The sequence below is a fragment of the Vigna unguiculata genome, chromosome 4, assembly GCF_037176805.1.
Source record: "Vigna unguiculata cultivar grain cowpea cultivar isolate G323 ecotype 2 chromosome 4, ASM3717680v1, whole genome shotgun sequence".
NCBI lineage: Eukaryota > Viridiplantae > Streptophyta > Magnoliopsida > Fabales > Fabaceae > Vigna > Vigna unguiculata.
Window position 1 is genome coordinate 47,694,310 of NC_140795.1, and position 19,976 is coordinate 47,714,285.

The following is a 19,976-nucleotide window of genomic DNA, read 5'->3' on the forward strand; positions in this document are numbered from 1 at the left end:
AGTTCATGTAATAACAAAGTAATCATGATAAATTTTCTACTTATATATTTTATAAACTAAATATTATTAATTATAATTAGTTTAGAAATTAGAGCGTCTCTGATATTTAGTTAATAAAATTTTAGCTATTCAGAAATTAATCTCTAATTTAGAATTAGAGATTAATTTAAAATCGATAACAATAGGAACTAATTAAAATAGTTTAAAATAATATTAAAGATTAATTTAGACTCTAATTTAATAAAATATTTTTAATTTGTAAAATAGTATTTAACTTAATCAATATAAAAACTAATTATTTTGGTCTTTGAAATTAATTATTGTTTTATAATTTTCGTATAGTAATTATTTTCTCAATAGAAAATAAACATATTCAAGGAAAACATATAAAAGAAGAAGAAAAATTAAGTGCGTGATTAAATTTTGAATCATATTGCATTAAGTTTTTTTTTTTAATTTAGGTAAAGAAAACGAGACATCTCTGGATTGTTTACAATCGTTCTTATTATAAAATGTATCAATACCATATTTAATTATTTATTTATTATTATTATTATTTAATGGAATATTTTTAACCTCATCTTTAATTATTTTATATTATTTATAGATGTGTTATATATATATATATATATAATGTATTTCTTAACCTTAATTTATAATATAAATTTGTTGCTGGTGAATAAATATTAATTATATCTATATATTAGAGAGATCGTGATTATTAATAATGTACTATAATATAAAGAATCACCCGATCATTATAATGAAAGATGAGTACTATTATCCAGTATTGTGAGAAGTAGTGAAACATAATCTCTTAATAATATTAATCGGAAATAATATATTTGATTAAATATAATTATATTTAATATCATAATTTTATTTTTCATTAATGTGAATTTAATAATGTTCGTTGTGTTTTAAATAATATTTAATTTCAATTATGCGATGGTTGTGTAGAGGTTTGATTTTATGTGTGTGTGTGTATATATAAGATTATATTATTAATTATAATCAAAAGTTTTCATTTAAATATGATTGTTTTCCTTTCTATATGTTTGTAGATAAAGGGCATGACATGTGTCTTGCATTCTTTGTATGCTATGTCTAATTACAATTACTATCCTTATTGGAACTTATTATAATTACTATCGCATTCTTTATATTTATGCTATGTTTAAGATATTTTAATATGAATATGAAGAGTTTAAAATTTTTTGAATTATGTAATACAATAGATTCAAATATCAGCTTTAATAAATTTTGAATATACTATTAAATAATATATTAAAATAGTAAAATTAAACCTAAATTAACCTTAAAAATCAAATTAATAAATAAAGTTTGCCTTCCCTTCCCTCCAACCTATAATGGATTAAATTATAGTTTCAAAAATATTTTTTATTTTTAATTTACAAAAATACCTACGTTAGTTTTTTGTGTGAAAAAAAAAAACACTTTTGTGTTTATGTAATCTCAAAACTGTATCCGTTAAAAATAGAAGATAAGTTTGATAGATTGATGAGAAGAGGATAATTATTATTATTGTTAACTTTTAACAATACAACTAAAATTAATAATAAAACTTAAGTTAATTATCTTTTAAAAGCTAAGATATTCAAATATCTTGACAGAAAAACTATAAAATAAAACCCTTATTTTTTTTACTCACTCACACAATGCTTCCTCTTTCATTATCCTATCATTCATGCATTATTTTCCTATAATAAATTTCTTCTTTCTTAGAAAAATAAATTTCATTACTTTTCAAATTCCAAAATTATATTTGAGATGGTAAAGTTAATGATAATGTGTAGCATACCTTATTAAGTATTTAAAGTAGAGAAGGTAAGTTTGAGATCTTTTACATCTTCTTTGCTTTTATTACATCACTTACTTAATGAAATATGTCATCATTAACTTTTAACTATTTTTTAACAAGTAAAGGCTAATTACTTCATGTTTATTTATGATTAGAGATAACAATTTTTAAATAGGTTTTAACCATACAAATTTTATAATTTTTATTAGGGTTAAGTATGTTTTTAGTCACTGAACTTTGACCCAAAATTGAAATTCGTCCTTGTCCGAACCTTCGATATATTTTGGTCCCTAAACTTTAAAAATAAATGAATATAGTCATTTTAACTCAATTACGTTAACTTTTTTTGAAGTGTCAAACATATTTCTCAGTAGATATTGAATCAAGAATGTGTCAAATAGTCTAAAAAAACTTCAATACTAATATAAAAAGCGTTCGACATGTCAAAAAAAGTTAATATAATTGGCTTAAAAGGACTATATTCTTTCATTTCTAAAGTTTAGGGACCAAAATATATCGAAGTTTCAGATAGTGACGAATTCCAATTTTGAGTCAAAGTTCGGGGACTAAAAACATACTTAACCCTTTTTATTATTTTGGAAATCTTCAATAAATTAGTAAAAAAAATTATTTTTTAAAAGAAATAGTTCTTTCAAAGTCAAAGTTCGGGGACTAAAAACATACTTAACCCTTTTTATTATTTTGGAAATCTTCAATAAATTAGTAAAAAAAATTATTTTTTAAAAGAAATAGTTCTTTCAGTACCAATTAAGAACTTCATATATACTCGTTGGATGATTTTGTCGACAATCATAATTAACTAATTAATTCCTAATAAGTTCCGAAGAATAATATTTGTACTATTTAATATGTTTAATCTTTTAAATAATCACACTTTGTTTAATTTTTAAAAATAGGCACATATTTTTTATATTTATGATAAAATAACAATTACATTTATTTTTTAAAATACAAAATTTTTTAACATTTCAAATTTATATAATATTTTTCAATACGTATGTCACCATTATTATTAGGTAATATAATTACTTTATTATTTTGAAATTCTTAATTTATCATATAGATAAAACAATATTGATCGATAAAAATATATAAAGAGCAAAACTAATGAAGTTTGCTATTTATGGTCTATGGCCATTTACCACCTTCTTTAATTCAAATTATATATAATTAATCAATATTAATACTACAAGTTACAAATTATTCGTCTCCGTAAACATTTATAATGAATGATATCATTTTAATTTTTATCATTTTTTTTATATTATTTCATGGTTTTACCGAAACATTTAATCAAAACCTACGATACACATACACGTATCGATACGTGATATATGAATATTGAAAATGTATAATAATTTTTATAAATATAATAAATATATCATTATTAATATGTGAATCCAAAATTCCTAATTAGAGACCAATTATTTTGGTAGCCAAACTTGGTAGCTAATGTTAGTGACTAATTTAAAAACCAATTCATAATTGAAATTATTTTAATTATCAATTTAGAGACTAATTATAATTTTTTGAAACTATTCTAATTGTCAGTTTGGTTACTATATAGTGACTAATTATTTTTTGTCACTAAAATTGTTCACTATTCAAAGATTTTATTGTAGTGTATTATGATTTTATAAAGTAGATACTTCATTGATAAGTATTGTTAAAGTATCGGACACGGATACGTGACCCAAGTTGAAGTATCAGTGCATCATAGATCAAACAAATTAAAAAAATAATTTTTTTAACTAAGTTCACCCGTTGGGGTTTTCTTCCTACACCCCCAATATTTCATTTGCACCTCTAATTTTTTCTTAAAATCCAAAATTGCCCTTTGACCATTTTAAAATTTTAAATCAGTCACTTCTCTCACTTATCTCTCTTATTTAATAAAAATTACTCACCACTTTCTTTTAACCTAAACCTAGCTGTCGTCCTCACCTGACCCCAAATCCTTTGCCTCACTCTCCTCACTCTCTAAGGTCGCCCCTCAAGCCACACTCCTCACTATTTTTTTTATTTGGTCTCCTTCTTCCCTTCGCCATTCCTGTATGAGTAATCATATCCCTTTCTAGTTTTTCCTTTTTTTGTGTTGTTGCTGCCATGTTTGTCATGCATATATAGGTATAAACATTTTTTATGTTGATTGGAGTATAGATCTATGAGTGAAACATAAACCACAAACCGAAAGTCGACTTCCGCAAGTGATTTAATTTCGGAAGTCGACTTTCGTAAGCCATAAAATGATTGAAGTGAACTTTTGTAGACAAAAACAAGTTTCGGAAGTGGACTTCCATAGATCACTGTGAATAGCATGAAAATAGAACAACCGAAAGTCGACTTCCGTAAGCCATCAATACTGAAAGTCGACTTCCGTAATTAAAACTGACTTCCGTAATTAAAACTGACTTCCGTAGTGGTGGTGATTTCTGTAGGTGTGATTTCCGTGATTGTAATTGTTGACTTCCATAGTTGGAAATGACTTCCGTAATTGGAAGTAACTTCCGCAAGAAGAGATAGTGATTTAGTGACTTCCGTAAGTTTTGTGCCCGGAAGTGGACTTCCGTAGGTGTGCAAAAAATATCACCGGAAGTTGACTTCCGTAAGCATGTGGCAACTTCCAATGAAACAAAAGTAACTTACCACTTTCGGAAGAAAAAACATCTACTCACCGGAAGTCGACATCCGTTAAATTTCATGTCCGGATGTCCACTTCCGTAATTGCAAAAAACTAACTTCTTTTAAAGACCGGAAGTTCACTTTTGTAAGACTCGAAAAAAAACTTCACTTCCGTACTGGCAATCCACTTCCGTTTTACAGGGACACTTCCAGATGTCTACTTTCGGAAGTTGAAATTTTTTCATTATGTTCTGGAAGTCAACTTTTGTATATGGGGAAAAATAACTTCACTTTCGTTTTACACAGACACTTCCAGAAGTATGATTTTTTTTATTGTCTTACGGAAGTCAACTTCCGTATTGGCTAATAGATGAAAAACGACTTCTATAACATGCGTAGAACATTAAAAACCCAGCTCCGTTTGTTTTTTCACCTAACATTTACCTCAAACATAAACTTATGCGTACATTTTTTTTAGAAGAAATGAAGCAAAGTGATGAAATACCAGTGGATCCTGAATTGCAAAATTCACACTTCAGCCAGCAACAAAAGTTCTTTTACTGCAAGTGGAACAGAAAGTGAAAGAAGAGGGGGTGCAAGTGGAAGTGAAAGTGCAAGAAGATGGGGTGTAGCAGTACATATACAAACACTACTGTCAATTAATTCAGGCAGTCAACTATTTCCGCCACTTCATAATTGTTTAATTATTACGTTTATCTAATTCAATTTTTTTATTTAATTAATTTTTCAAGAACATAAATGGAAGAGCATACATCTTTGGAGCTGCATAAGAAATATTTGGGGTGCCGCAAGAAACCCCCTCACTCATTTTAGCATACTTATCATGGTTCGCAACCCATTTTAACCTTCTTGGATGTTGGTAGAAATTATGGATATTGAAATAATGAAGAAACTGCTAATATGATAAATAAGAGCTTTTAATCATAAATTTCCTTAAGTATTTCATTTTTTTCTTTTTTTGCTAAAAATAAATTATCCCTAGCGTTCTCTTAAGATTTGCTTTTACATATTCAACCCAAACTAAAACCAGTTTCAGTCAAAAATCTAAACTAGTGTGGTTTAAGCAATTAAAGGATTTATCTTTCAATCGCTGTCTAAAATTCAATATATATATATATATATATATATATATATATATATATATATATATATTTCCATTTTTTGAGTTATATAGTTTTATTTGAAAAAAGTTGTTTATATATTTTCAAAATTCACATTTCGTGTATATTTTCAAACGTATGTAAAAACAAGTGTTACACTTTTGATAATTGTTTTTTCAAACTAGGTGTGGCTAATGTTTTAAGTCTTGTTAGGATAATATTTTTCAGGATATGTTTCTCTTATATAATTTTAGAAATTTATTTTAAAATTGAAATTTTTAAAATAAAAGAAAATATGTTTCGTTTTTTTTTCTTAAAAGCTCGTTTTAAGTTAAAAGCTCTACTGTATTATCCCACAAATGATTAGCTTACAGTGATGAGAAGGAGACAAAGATTATAGTTAATTCCCAAACAATGATTTTAGTTACATTTTCCTCAAAATTATTCTTTTTTTTTTCTTTAATAAAATTGCCCCGTCTTTAATTTCTCAGAGTTCTACTTTAAATTTTTACCTAACTTTTCAAGAAAAAGAAAAGTTGGGAAGGGCGGTTTCAATTTAAATGTTTACCTAACTTTTCAAGAAAAGTAAAGAAAAAAATGAAATGTTAAAAACTATTTACGTGAAAGGAAATGTGTCCTTTGCAAGGGACCCAATGCTATGTTATCTTATCCAAAGAAGGATCAAGATGAATGGATGATGGATTTCATTCAAAGGTGACCCTTTTTGCAACCATCCCTTATACAACACAAACCTCAAAGTTTGCCTAAAACCTTATCAAACTAACTGCTTTTCATTGTCTGTCTCTTTCTCTACAATTTTGTGTCACATGAAATTTGTTCTCTGAAGTTTTTGTTGGCATCATTTCAATGGCAGCCATTATCCCCTGCCACTACTGTGTTTCCCTCACTCCCAAATGGTTCAATTCCAACACCACACACTCTGGCCGTTTGTCCTACCCACTTCGAGGACTCCGAGGTTTCAATGCTCGTTGCTCTAACCAACCATCCCATCATTCTGAAGTTCAGGACAACCTTGTAAGTCTCTTCAAAATTTGATCTTGTGATTGTAGATGCTCTTTGTTTGTCATGAACGGTGATTATGCTCATCTGGGGAGGATATTTGGTGGGTTCCCAATCAGCATTTTACTTTTCTTGTTCATCTCATGTTTGAATACAATTAATTTTCTTAAAAGAAGGAAACTTGTAGAAGTGCATTTCACAAGGGAAAGAGAGTGTAAGCTCTATACATTACAGTGTGAAAGATAAGCAGTTTCAAAGGTTCAAATTTCTCTGCTGCTATTATACCTGAGAAAGTGAATATTTGGGATTTACATTTGCCCCAAATGCACTTAAGTTACTTGAGTCAAGTGTTTCGGTCCAGAGATAAGCATTGATAGAAAAATAATAGTGTTTTTTCAACTAGTTAATCACTTTGCCTTTATCTACAGTGATAATTGTATATACTGAATATTTGGGAATACATGTTTTGATAAATTTCTAAGTTGTTATCTGTGTGAACTTATTTTGCTTTTGTGTTCTTTTCAATTAGAAAGAGTTTATGTACTTTATTTGTTTTCTCTCGACCTTGTGTTCTTATGCTTACGATGTAACTTTAGATTGCTGCAATGTGGAATTGCAGCCCCAAAGCTTATTGTGTTGTATTTTGGTGCAGAATGAGAAGTCATTTTCCTTCAAGAAGTGTGCTATATCTATAGCACTGGCGGTTGGGTTAATAACAGGAGTTCCTACATTGGGGTGGCCTACCAATGCTCAAGCAGCGAACTCTGTGTTCTCTGATCTGTCTGTTTTGATATCTGGACCTCCAATTAAGGACCCTGGGGCATTGTTGAGATATGCTCTTCCTATTGATAACAAGGCCATTAGAGAAGTACAAAAGCCACTTGAAGATATCACAGAGAGTCTCAAGATTGCTGGAGTCAAGGCACTTGACTCTGTGGAAAGAGTAAGACATAAGATTTAAAGATTCTTATTCTTCAATCTGTAGAAGTTGATTGTGTATGCAGCTTGTGCTTTGGATTTTTGTGTTTCATTTCCCTTAGGGATTGAAGCTGATTTACTTTACATGGAATGTAGAATGTGAGACAGGCATCTCGATCTCTCAAGCAAGGGAAGAGTTTAATTATATCTGGTTTAGCCGAGTCAAAGAAAGAACATGGAGTTGAACTGCTTAGTAAGCTGGAAGCTGGTATTGATGAGCTTGAACTGATAGTACAGGATAGGAATCGAGATGCAGTTGCACCAAAACAGAAAGAGCTTCTTCAATATGTTGGAGGGTAAGCATCTCAATTCAAAATCACTTATGTGAACCACAGAAAGACCTTTATCCTTCCATACACGTGCTCAATAAGAACAGGATATTTTTTTTCTTCTTCCTTGGAATAATGAAAGACGGATTGGTGGATTCCTGAAATGTTATAACTCTGTCATGATGTATTTCTCTAAGTGTCCGTTCTATCTGCTAATCATTAAGAATCTGAGACTCTGCTATTATTAGAATTGCAGAAAAATGGATAGGTGTGTGCTATGACAATATAAAGCACTTCATGTTCCTTAGGAACTGACAGAATTAAGGGTTAGTTGCTTCAATGATACAAGTAGGCTTTACCTTAAACCGATGTGGCAAAGCAATTTAACCTTGTCATACATCAATGTAGTCCGAGAGCCGCACTATTGGTACAACCAGTAGATCACCACTTGTCTATATCCTAACTGTGCCTAAAATCTAAAGGTCTGACTAACTACTGTACTGCAAAGTGTCATGTTTAGTTAGTCAGGTAGCCATTGAAAAACATTCATTTGGACAACCTGGTATTGCATACTAGATTTGCAACCATTTTAGCACGATTCCTCTAGATTGATTTGGTTGTAAAACCTCATAAGTTTGATCTGTTTTTGAGTACAAACTCAGTCCAAACTCAGATGTTGGCAAAAATTGAGTCCTCCTCATAACAGTGGAAAATTGAGGAGGACTTAGAAAATTAACCTTCTTGAGAAAGACTTTTCTCATATAGAACCTTTCATTGACTGCAGCTGAGATGTTCCTGGGGCATTGCATTTCTGCAGTGTTGAAGAAGACATGGTTGATGGCTTCCCATTTGAAGTGCCCGAGGAATACCAAAATATGCCCTTATTGAAGGGGAGAGCAGCAGTGGATATGAAGGTCAAGATTAAAGACAATCCAAATCTGGAAGAATGCGTTTTCCACATTGTTCTTGATGGTTACAATGCCCCTGTAACTTCTGGAAATTTCATTGACTTGGTTCAAAGGCACTTCTATGATGGCATGGAAATCCAGAGAGGTAACAAATATGACTTCTATTGGACATGCATTTTTTCTTGTGATTTCCCTTTCAGCTATAGCTGGTTTGGTAAATAATCTTTTAGGCCTTCTCTAGCTATGTTTTAGAAATAAATAGTAGGTACACCAGTTTCTCTCATTGCACAACAGGAAATGATAAGGAAGGATGTATACATATATATTATTAATTCTTTATGAGAATGAATTGGCTGGATTTCATCTTATGTCATGGTAGCTGAATGATCTTGATATCTATAATTTTGTATGGGTGTGTATGGACAAATTTCTGCACAAAAACTTCTAAGAGAAAAAAGAATAAAAAGAAAAAATGAAATGAACTTTGTTGTAAACTAAAATTAGTCTATATATGAGCTTAATTTGTAGAAACTCTCTCATATAGTTTAAATTCACCAAGATAGTCTTAATTTTATGCAGCGGATGGGTTTGTCGTCCAAACTGGTGATCCTGAAGGCCCTGCTGAGGGTTTCATTGATCCAAGTACAGAGAAAACCAGGACAATACCATTAGAAATTACGGTGAATGGCGAAAAGGCACCTGTTTATGGGGCAACTTTAGAGGTAATCTTCACCTGTTTATCACTCTTGGGGCATGTGTACTTTTGCACATTTGTATCAAAGACCTCATTGTATGATCAGAAGAAATAAGTATTTTTACTAGTATTATTTTCTTGGATGAAGTTTCACTTTGTAACTTTATTTTATACTTCCAAACATGTTCCTTTAACCGTCTCAAGGTTGAAAACTTTCTTATTTGCTGTTGGCAATAATCTGTTTGGACAGGAGCTTGGTCTATACAAGGCTCAAACAAAGCTTCCATTTAATGCTTTCGGTACAATGGCAATGGCAAGAGATGTGAGAATCAGTCTTTGACATGGCTGTTCTTTAAGCATGCTAATATTCTTTTCTAGCTTTTACTTACACCTTTTATTTTGTTGAATAGGAATTTGAGAACAACTCTGCCTCTAGCCAGATATTTTGGCTATTGAAAGAAAGTGAGCTAACTCCTAGTAATGCCAATATATTGGATGGTCGGTATGCTGTCTTTGGCTATGTAACAGAAAACGAGGATTTCTTGGCAGACCTCAAAGTTGGTGATGTCATAGAATCTATTCAAGTAGTTTCTGGCCTTGATAATTTGGTGAATCCAAGCTACAAGATTGCTGGCTAGTGAAACTTTCTGTGCTTTTTTCTACAAATACCACATGAGTGTTTGTTGTCACTTGCTTCAAGGCTATTCAGGAGTGCAGGCTCTACTGTGGAAAGTTTACTCTCTTAAGTTTCTCATTGTTATCAGAAAAGCAAATATTCATTTTACTAGAACCTAGCATTCAGTTCAACAGCTTGAGATTTTATTATGTTTTAAGACTATTCACCACCCCGGCTTGTAACTTTCATTCCACCAATTCATCAATAAAATTATGATTGTTCAATGAGGAAGTTGTGGAATTATTTTATTTGTTTACTTTGAACACAAACATCAACTATGAATGGATCAACACTCATTATCATTTTAGACCAAAAACCTTGTCATGGTTATATTTACCTGAGTAATAACGCTACATAAATATACACATTTATGAAGAACTTCACATAATTCTTTGTACCATCATTACATTACATCAATCATTAGACTTGGGCAATATTAAAAACTTATGCAACTCAACAACGGTTTTGATCAAAGGTTCTTTGTCTGAGTTTCTGTACAGTATTTTCCTTCTTTTATCACGTCTGAAATATCGATGTATTATTTTCTGCTCGAAAGTGGAAATATTCTTCCACTAATATTATGGGAATTTGTTTAAAGGATTGAAGACAACACTGTACAACAACATTTTATCAAAGATTCTCTTTCACACATTCAGCAAGGAAAAGAAAATCTTAAGAGAACAAAGCATCTTTCTTTTGTGGTGGATGTTGCATCATCCAACTTGTATTCCGAATTTTACGAGTATGTGAAGGTCATTGTTTTCCCAACAGTTTTCTTCCTCACCTCCAACATCAGATATGGCCAAGAATGTGCAGTGGAGCTACTCTCTTTGCTTATATTTATGCGATTTTCTATACCTGTCGTTGTGAGCTTCGACCATGGAAAGAATCTTTGAGCAGAAGTTGCTTGCAACATTTGAAATCAGCCATATTTATGCAGTTGAAGCATGACCTAGTGATGCAGAGCTGATTCAAAAGGGGTCCCTTATTAGATGAAGTTTCTTCTGAAGCTGTAACCCAAAAGAAGGTATACTGAACTTCCCTAGTCTCTAGTTCTGTTGTTTTGCAGGGTAATAAATAAAATGGAAGAAGATATCATTAACCTATCAGAAACAGTTGTAGAACAAGAGAATTCTTCATGTACATCTCAATCAGAATTTCAAATGAAGGATCTTTTATACATAGCAGAGTTTCAGGGGAAGTGACCCCATTAACGAACATTTTAGATGATCAGAGTCACAGATAATTTAAAGCAGAAACTTGATTTGAGAAGATGGTTACCTTCAGATAATGTTTGTAAAAATTAGATCAACTACTTTGTTTTTTATACAATTTATTAAAAAAAAATTTAAATCTAACTCAAACCTACAAAATCAATTTATAAAACCAAATTTGCATATACTTATACATTTTAAATTAACTTTATCTATAGTATATCTAAGACTTCGAAAAGAATTAAAAACCTTTTCGATCTGAAGATTATAAGCAAAGTTCTGAAACTTCTTTCTTATCATATGTTCATAACTGTCGATATATAGCTTACCATTCTGAAGGGAATCAGATATTCTCACATGAGATTCTTTATAATTAAAATATCATGTAAGATTGTACCACTTAAAATGTGAATTGGATAAACAAAAAGCTTCCTCAATCTCAACAGATACATGTTTTACAGCCAAATTGTATATTTATTCCATATATTTATTATAGGTGTCTTTCTGCACATGAGCAGATCTTTCCCAAAACAGATCACTTGTAAGCTCAAAGGACATCAAATGACCCCTCAGGACTTTGATATTAGTGTTGGAACAATCCATGCTACTACTGTCAAGTGTACAACTTACATAGAAAATATCATAAAAATGGGTGCAATGAGGAGAGAGCACAATTAGCTTTACAAAAATTATAGCCCAACAAAGTAACAAGTAATTGCAGAGCTCATCATTAACTATGGCCTTCACAGTTTTTGTGTATGCATTCCATCCTGAGTCTTCCTTCTTCCCTATTCCTTCAATGAAATAAAATACAAACTGATTTTCCAGAATGCTGTATATCATCCCTCCATAATCGATTTCCTCGACAGTGAAAAATCTTTCAAGGTCCTCGATAGCTCCGAAAACATAAACAACCCTGAGGCTGATCAAGAGGGATCATACCTCCACCCTTTGAAGTGTCAATAGCTTCCAACATGGACACCACTTCATCCATCTCTGGCCTCTTGTCAGGATTCGCATCCCAGCATCTTTTCATCACATTTGCCAGAGAGCTAGGACAACATCGTGGAATCTCTGGCCTCAGATTCTGCAGTTCCACAAAGATTCTAGTTAACAATTGTATGCATAAAACATGTTGGAATAGTTACTTTACTAATGCATAAACATCAGATATGATTGTATGAGACCATTTGCAAACAAACTAACAATTGTCCAAGTCGGTGATTGTTAGCAAATACTACTACTCTTTCCCATAACTATATGATGTTTAAGGTTAAAGCACATGGATTAAGGAATGTATAATGGAAGTAAAAAAATAGTATATTTGAATCTGAACAAAAATGCCCTTATTTAATATCATGAGTAGGAATCAGACTTTGGATTTTGAAAACATCAGTTGTCAGAGGTAAATGTCCTTATTTCATATACCTGCCGTACTACAGCTGACGTCACTTCGGAGAAGCTAAGGTCTGGATATGGCATGTCACAGCAGTATATCTCCCATAAGCATATGCCGAAACTGTACACGTCACACTTTCTATTGTATGGATTACCATTTAGAACCTGCTCAATTTCTTCAGGTAAGATTTTCATAGATACAACATCTGTTACTATTCCAACAAAACATGGATTACTTATGCAAAACCAAACCATTTATGATTGTAACATAAGCAGAATATATGCCAAGGCTTGTGTGTTTAAAGAGAGTGAACTGTCAATTACAGTTAAATGAATGGCTCGTATTGAAGAGACTCGTCATTAGAATACTTTCAGGAAAAAGAAAAACAATGTTTGTGCTAGATGCTGTAAATATCTGAAGATTAGTGATAATATGCTGAAGTTCAAGATGTCATTAATTGTAAATGGGACCTTCTGATGTAGAGATTTCTTCCAGTACTTATGTATCAAAACGAACATGGAGATATACATAATTGATGGCTGAATTATAAAACAAAGGAATGCCTGATAAAAGTATAGACAGTAATAGAACAATGCAATGTCTTATTTTTCCAAAAATGGTAAATACTTTAATGAAGAACTTGTTTTAGTGAATTTTCACTATATTTCTAAGAGCAGAATGATCATCTCAATTCTTTCACAATTAGTTAGACAACAGATTTGACCACATTCAACACGTCTAAGAGTTCAAAAAATTTGTCTATGCAGAGTCACGAATTAGACATTAATGAGTGTTTGAAACAAATCCCAAAAGTACAATGCACAAGAGAGATGTTTTGAAAGGAATTGGAGCATATACCTCAGGAGCCATGTAACCAAGGGTTCCGGTTTCACCTGTCATGTCATGAGGATTGGAAGCCTCAATCCGAGCCACTCCAAAATCAGCTATTTTCAAGGTTCGTGTCTTGTCCAGAAGCATATTTTCTGTTTTAACATCTCTGTGGACAATCTTCTTTGTGTGGAGATAGCTCAACCTGTAAAGTAAATAATAAAGATTTTTCAGGCTTAAAAAAAAAGCTTATTCTTTTGAGCTTATATGACACAGATAAGGCAAAAAGATTGGACCCTCTTGCAAGGTCAAGAGCCAGTTGAACAACCACTTTAAAAGCCAGCTTCCTTCTTCGGTTTTTAATAAGATAAGTCTTCAGAGCGCCTCCAGGACAATATTCAACAACAACACAACAAACATTACTTGGCATGCCTATATGACCATTTTCTGTTTGTAACTGTAGCTCTGATGTTCCCATTGTTGCCCCAATAAACTGCAAAATAGATTTGACAGTAAGAATGAATAAGCAGATTCTCACATAAATGTTTGAAATTATGATGAAAATTTCATGCATTACTTGTGGGGGAACCTGAAGACCAGACCAAATTACTGCCCTGTACACTTGCACAGGTTTTTCCCCTTGGTGCAGATCTTAATGCACCCACCCAACTACCACTTAATCCTTTTCCCATGCCCCAACATATTAGAGACAAAACAGAAAATAAATCTTAAGAGAATTTATTTGAGATTCTGGCAATGTTGTAGTCCTAGAATGTTTTACCACATTTCCAGCTTGAACATAGTCCAATATTAGCCTCAAGTAACACATTAAATCTCAAGATCTTCATCATCATTTATCTTCTCCCTTTCATCTTGTTCATCATCTTTTGACTAAGTAGCAAGTAACAGAACTTATACCACCTGTTAAAGGGAGTTACCCGTTCCCACAGCACAAGATAAAGGACAAACATGATTAAGGCAAGTGAAGAATGAAGGAGCAATATTACCTTGGTTACATTAGGATGGTCAAGCTTGTGCCAAACGGCAACTTCTTGAGTAAACGCCGCTCTCAAAGAAGCTATTTCAGCATCTGATCGATGTCCCTCTTCTCCCCAGTCAAGGAGCTTAACTGAGAAAAACAAAATGGAAGATTGATTGCAAGTTATGGAAGCAGGAGAGCATGCATGCACATTCACAAGTTAAACTGTTCATTCATCTAAATTTATGCAGGGTGAACAGGTTTAGCATCCAGGAACTGTAAAAGATAATAAAGTTTAGCATATTGTTATCATCATGGCAATCATGAAATCTCAAAAAGGCATTGCCATCACTGATGATTTTAACTCTCACGAGAAGAGCTCCTGTAACTGGCTACGACTAGAAGAATATTGTATGAACGAGAAATGTGTGTGGCAACATAAAAACCAATCAACTTAAACCCTTTTGCTTTTTTAAATCCTTATACAACCCCATGGTGGTAAAATAAGGGGCACAACAGTAATAACCAAGAACACAAGAAAGTTGAAAAAGAAATAAACACTAAAGTTCATGCACATAACTGTCAAGTCAACTAGATCTTGTGAATTCCAGGGAAAACAAAAAGAAAAGGAGTAAAGGGTACTCAATCTTGTGAATCACGGATTGTGCAAATCCTGATCCACAAAGTTTCAATGCTAGGCAGTTATGGCTAACCAAACACTATCAGCTAAGATGCCTTCTCAAAGAACTTGGGGAAACAAAAAACAGCAGAACAGAGAGTCATGTTCAACCAAAAGTTGTTGCTTGCTTGATTGCAAAGGTACAAGTAAAACGAAATCACAAGGAACATGCAAAATAAAACTTAAACAGTGGATCTGCAGACCAAATAATACATAAGATTGAACAACTCTTTCGAACCCTTCATAACACTCCCATTGAAAGTCAAGCAAGACATCGTAGATAATGCACTTGCCTATGAAATGAAACCTTGACAATCACAAAAGAAGAAGGCCTAAAAACCAAAAAACCTACAGTTTGGGAGCATGTGCACATTATGCAAGTACACCTTAAAAGCACCAACTGCATCTGCATGAACTTCCATAAGTGAATAAAACTTCCCCCTTGCACATGGGCGTGGTGTTAAACAATACAGTGCAAGAAAGGGAGGGAAAAACAAACCATGCATAATTTTTTTTCCTCTTTCTTTCTAGACTTGGTCAGTTACATAATAAAACAAAGAGACAAACATCAAACGAAAACTCAAAACACTTCAAGTATGAGACCAAAACAAGAGAGTGTACTACCTGCAACATCTTGTCCATCATAAATCCCACGATGAACTGTGCCAAAAGTGCCACGGGCAATGACAGTCTTGATGACAAGCTTAGAGGGGTCAATCTCCCATTCTTGTCTGCTTCTTGTGGACCTTCCTTCAACCTCCTCTTCCTCCTTCTCCTTGTTCTTCTCCATAGTCCATGCTCTACTAAGATGCCTCTGAAGCTGCTCATCCAAGCTCTTCAGATCTATCTGATCCGCTCTCACATACCCCCCACTCTCACTCTTCTTCATCTCTCTCACCTCTTCTCTTCCTCCCCCGCTCCAAAATAAAATTCACCACACCCCACTATGGACTTTGAACCTCGTGCCACTTAAAATCATCAAAAGATGCAAACTTTATGACCAAGTTCTGGTCTTGAACAAAATTTCCTTGGTGGGTCTCTCGTGTCTCTCCTCTTCTACTACTGTGTATGTTTATGCTGCCACTGCAGGTGCTGCTGCTGTTATACCTGTGGTGATGTTGAGGTCCTAAATATAACACTCTCTCACCCTTACTCACTCACTCTCTCTCTCTCTCTCAATCATCCATGTGGGCACATGGATTTTGCCTGAACACGACGTGTGTTTCTGCCCCACTTTGGTTCCCTCCGATTATCAAAACCTTCAACTTCTTCTAATTTATTGAAACCAAAGATCTCTTTCTGTGCGTCTCTGTGGCTCTCTCTTGTTTGGTGTGTCTTTGTTTTTCTGTTTCCTTTTTCATTTTCTTCTATTTTTATTTTTCATTGATGGCATTCACGGTTATTGCACCTTTACATGTTCCCATCCCTTTCAGACAAGTTGTTTGGCTTCATCAATGGGTGATCATGCAAACAGTTAAAGGAGTCACTTTGTCACAAAGGCAATTGTGTAACTTCTTGTCATCATCATTCATTTTTTGTAACATATCTATGTTTAGAGTTAGAGAATTTTTTTTTAATGCTAACATATGTATTGAGATTTCTTAATATATACTCTTTCATGTACAAAGATAATGAAATTAAACTTTTCATTACATACTTACAAAATATTATAACTTTTCAACAATATAATATTGATGAGTTGGATAAAAAAAAAATCTCACTCTTAAGACTCCTATGCTTGATAAAGTTGTTGTTTTGGAGAAAAATAAGAGTACATCCTAATTAAATTTTGGAGATTAAGTTTTTGAAATATTAAAATTTATTTTTAGGATGCAAACTTGTTTCTTGAATGTATGATATTTGTAACTGATATACATGGTTCAGAAACTTATATTTTAATTTAAATGCAAATCTAATATCTTTTAACCATTATAAAATTATTAATGTAAAAATCATTATCTTTTTGAGTAAAATAAATCATTAAAGCAAGAGATAACTAAAAAAAGCCTTATAAAAAGATAAACAAAGATTAAAACAATACCTTATATTTAAAAAATATAAATTTCAATTTGCAATATTAAATTGTTAATCACATGTTTAATGTTTAATAAATATGATTATTTGTCCACCATTGTAGGTAGCATCACTTAGATGAGTCCAACCCTTCATATCACATAATTTTTAATTTGGTGAAGGTGATGGTTTCATTAATTTACACTCTGACCATCATACAGGGACAAAACAGAGTTTTGCTTTTGTTTTTTTCTTATTGGTTTGTGACATGTCGAATCAACATATAATTTATCCAATATAAACAATAAGACAGTAGCAGCAAAATTGTAGAGAAACCAATGGATTAGGTTCATGATAGAGAGAGGATGATCGTTTAATCATTAAAATAATTATTTAGGACTACTTTGATACCCGAAATGAGTTATTTTCTTACATTTTTCACGTTGTTTGATTTATATGGTTAACGAGACACTGAAGATAATTGAAAATAATCTAATTTAGTAGAATGATATATGGATATTCATCTAAATAGGAAAAACAAAGGAGAGAAAGAAATAAAAAAGATGAGAAAACTATATATAACAAGTAATTTTGATATAATGAAAATTAAAGAAAAGTAATAAATAGTAATTATATGAAATTAATGCCATACAAAATAGTCAAGCAAAATTTAATGCTAGTGGTAAAAATAAGCAATGTATGGAAATTGTTAGATAAAAACAAGGCATGTCAGACAGAACCATAACAATTTATTTATTTATTTATTTTAAAAAATATAGATGAATGATTAGCAATTTTTAAGTACAAAGGGAATGAAGTTTTAGAGAAGTTTCATGTTCACCTGTGTGCCTCTTCATGCATCCATTTAAAATAAATCATAAATTATGTCTTTGGATAATTTTTTTTCGAGAATAAATCAAAAAAATTAATTCTTCTTATTACGAGTATAAAATAATTACTCTTGTGGCTAGTATGATGATAAACATAACTTTGAATTTAATCATCATTAAAAGCATCAATTTTATTATAAATGAAAGTTATAATTAAATTAAAATTTATAAATATGTTATTATTTGCTTTATAGTAAATGTGTGGAATATTGGTTGAGGCAAGACTAATGAATTAATCATCATCAAAGAGAAAATAAAAATTGAAATAAAAGAACTGTGTATCTAGTTTATGATTTTCTGTTTTGATTCCTTGAATTTTAAAAATATATATTTTAGTTTAAAAATTTGAAAACATGCATTCTTATTTTCTAAATATTTAAAGAACCAAACGAGTTTTAAAAACACATTTTTAATGTATTAAACTGTTTTAAATGTATTTTTTTTAATTTAAAAGATTAAATGCTTAAAAAATAGAGAATCAAAATCATATTTATTTCAAATTTCAGATAAACCAAACCTTAATATCAAAGGGATAAAACAAACTCCAAAACAATATGCATTTGGCCAAACTCGTTATGGTGGTCAATAAGAAATTTCTTGGTGAGACATCCATGCATGCATTCAAGTGACAAGAGAAAAAAAAAAGTGTTTTTGCTTCTTCTTCTTCCTGTTGTAGTCATCATTGAAATGAATTCTCATAATTCGTTCTTCCTGGACTATTTTCTCACCATTAATGTCAATTTGACTTCCTGCATGGCTTAGTACAAACCAAATGTCTCACTAGTATTGGCTTGTTTAATACTTCTTCCAATAAAGGAAAAAAATGCTTCTTTGGGCTCAAAGAGAATTTCAGTGACAACCTATAACTGGTGATCATCTGGGGAAGGTTACACTTGAATTTTCATATACTTTGTTCCAACAAAAGCATGAGAAATTTAAAATGCGAAAAAAAAAAAAGTGAACATAACTAAGAAAGTGAGTTTTGGCCATCAAATGTGATATTCTATGTTACCCCATAGGAGAAATAAAAATAAACAAAAAAAAAAGTTCATTCTTGTGAGATAACATAAGCTCAAGAAGGTGCAAATGGAAGAATCAAACTAATTTTCAATGGGCATCTACATAACGTAGGATCATCACATCACCATATGTGACTGAAAAATGAAATATCAAACTTATAAGGGTGAATCAAAACCAATGATTTCTGTTGAATTCGCTTCCCTTTGAGATGCTTTCAAATTTTCAATGATCACGATGTTTGTAGTCGGTGTTAACACTTTGGAATCATGAGTACAAAAAAGTTAACACGTTATCATAATTTAGGATACAGGCTGGACTTGATTTATCTTCACCAATCACTAAATAAATAAATAAATAATATCCAATTCTAGATATCTATTCCAAATTTAAGAAGGGTAAATAGGGTGCTATGGCATATTGAACTTATTGAACACTCACATCAAACATCACCGACATCTAGAATTTCAACAAAATTTTAAATGTTAATAAATAGTGGAGTATATGTTTGTATGACAAGTCTCATGTGTGTGCGTGAAGTTTTATTCAAAAAGAAAATACTAAAAAGGAAATAAGGAGTTTTAGGCATTTGCTTTGCAATGAATCAAAAGGGTAAGCAACATTGCAGTTTGTATGATGATGTGCTTAATGCTTACCCGTGAATGCCAACTTTGGACTTTAATGTGACCAAAAAGATGTCTCAGAAGTCTCAACATAGTCATGAATCACGAGGCCAAGTTTCAACTGAATCGCAAAATGCTCGAGATTTTTATTAAGAGCTATCAGCAGCAAGTAGTAACACCCGTGATCTCAGAGGCATAACCAT

The 19,976-nt window shown here is 31.7% G+C and overlaps 2 protein-coding genes across 2 annotated transcripts; one reads left to right on the top strand and one right to left on the bottom strand.

Moving 5' to 3' along the window:
- Positions 1 to 6,300: 6,300 nt before the first annotated feature.
- CYP38 (cyclophilin 38) lies at positions 6,301 to 10,362 on the top strand. The gene is made up of 7 exons (XM_028067763.2): positions 6,301 to 6,621; positions 7,259 to 7,549; positions 7,681 to 7,880; positions 8,671 to 8,906; positions 9,341 to 9,483; positions 9,706 to 9,777; positions 9,866 to 10,362. Exons 1-7 carry the CDS (start codon positions 6,454 to 6,456, stop codon positions 10,091 to 10,093), a joined length of 1,338 nt encoding a protein of 445 aa, XP_027923564.2. The 5' UTR covers positions 6,301 to 6,453; the 3' UTR covers positions 10,094 to 10,362.
- Positions 10,363 to 11,898: 1,536 nt separating this feature from the next.
- On the bottom strand, positions 11,899 to 16,640 carry LOC114181337 (Protein kinase superfamily protein). Its single transcript, XM_028067764.2, has 6 exons — positions 15,855 to 16,640; positions 14,580 to 14,701; positions 13,869 to 14,065; positions 13,603 to 13,777; positions 12,774 to 12,908; positions 11,899 to 12,432 (listed from the first exon to the last, which is right to left on the bottom strand). Exons 1-6 carry the CDS (start codon positions 16,117 to 16,119, stop codon positions 12,226 to 12,228), a joined length of 1,101 nt encoding a protein of 366 aa, XP_027923565.1. The 5' UTR covers positions 16,120 to 16,640; the 3' UTR covers positions 11,899 to 12,225.
- Between the last annotated feature and the right edge of the window lie 3,336 nt (positions 16,641 to 19,976).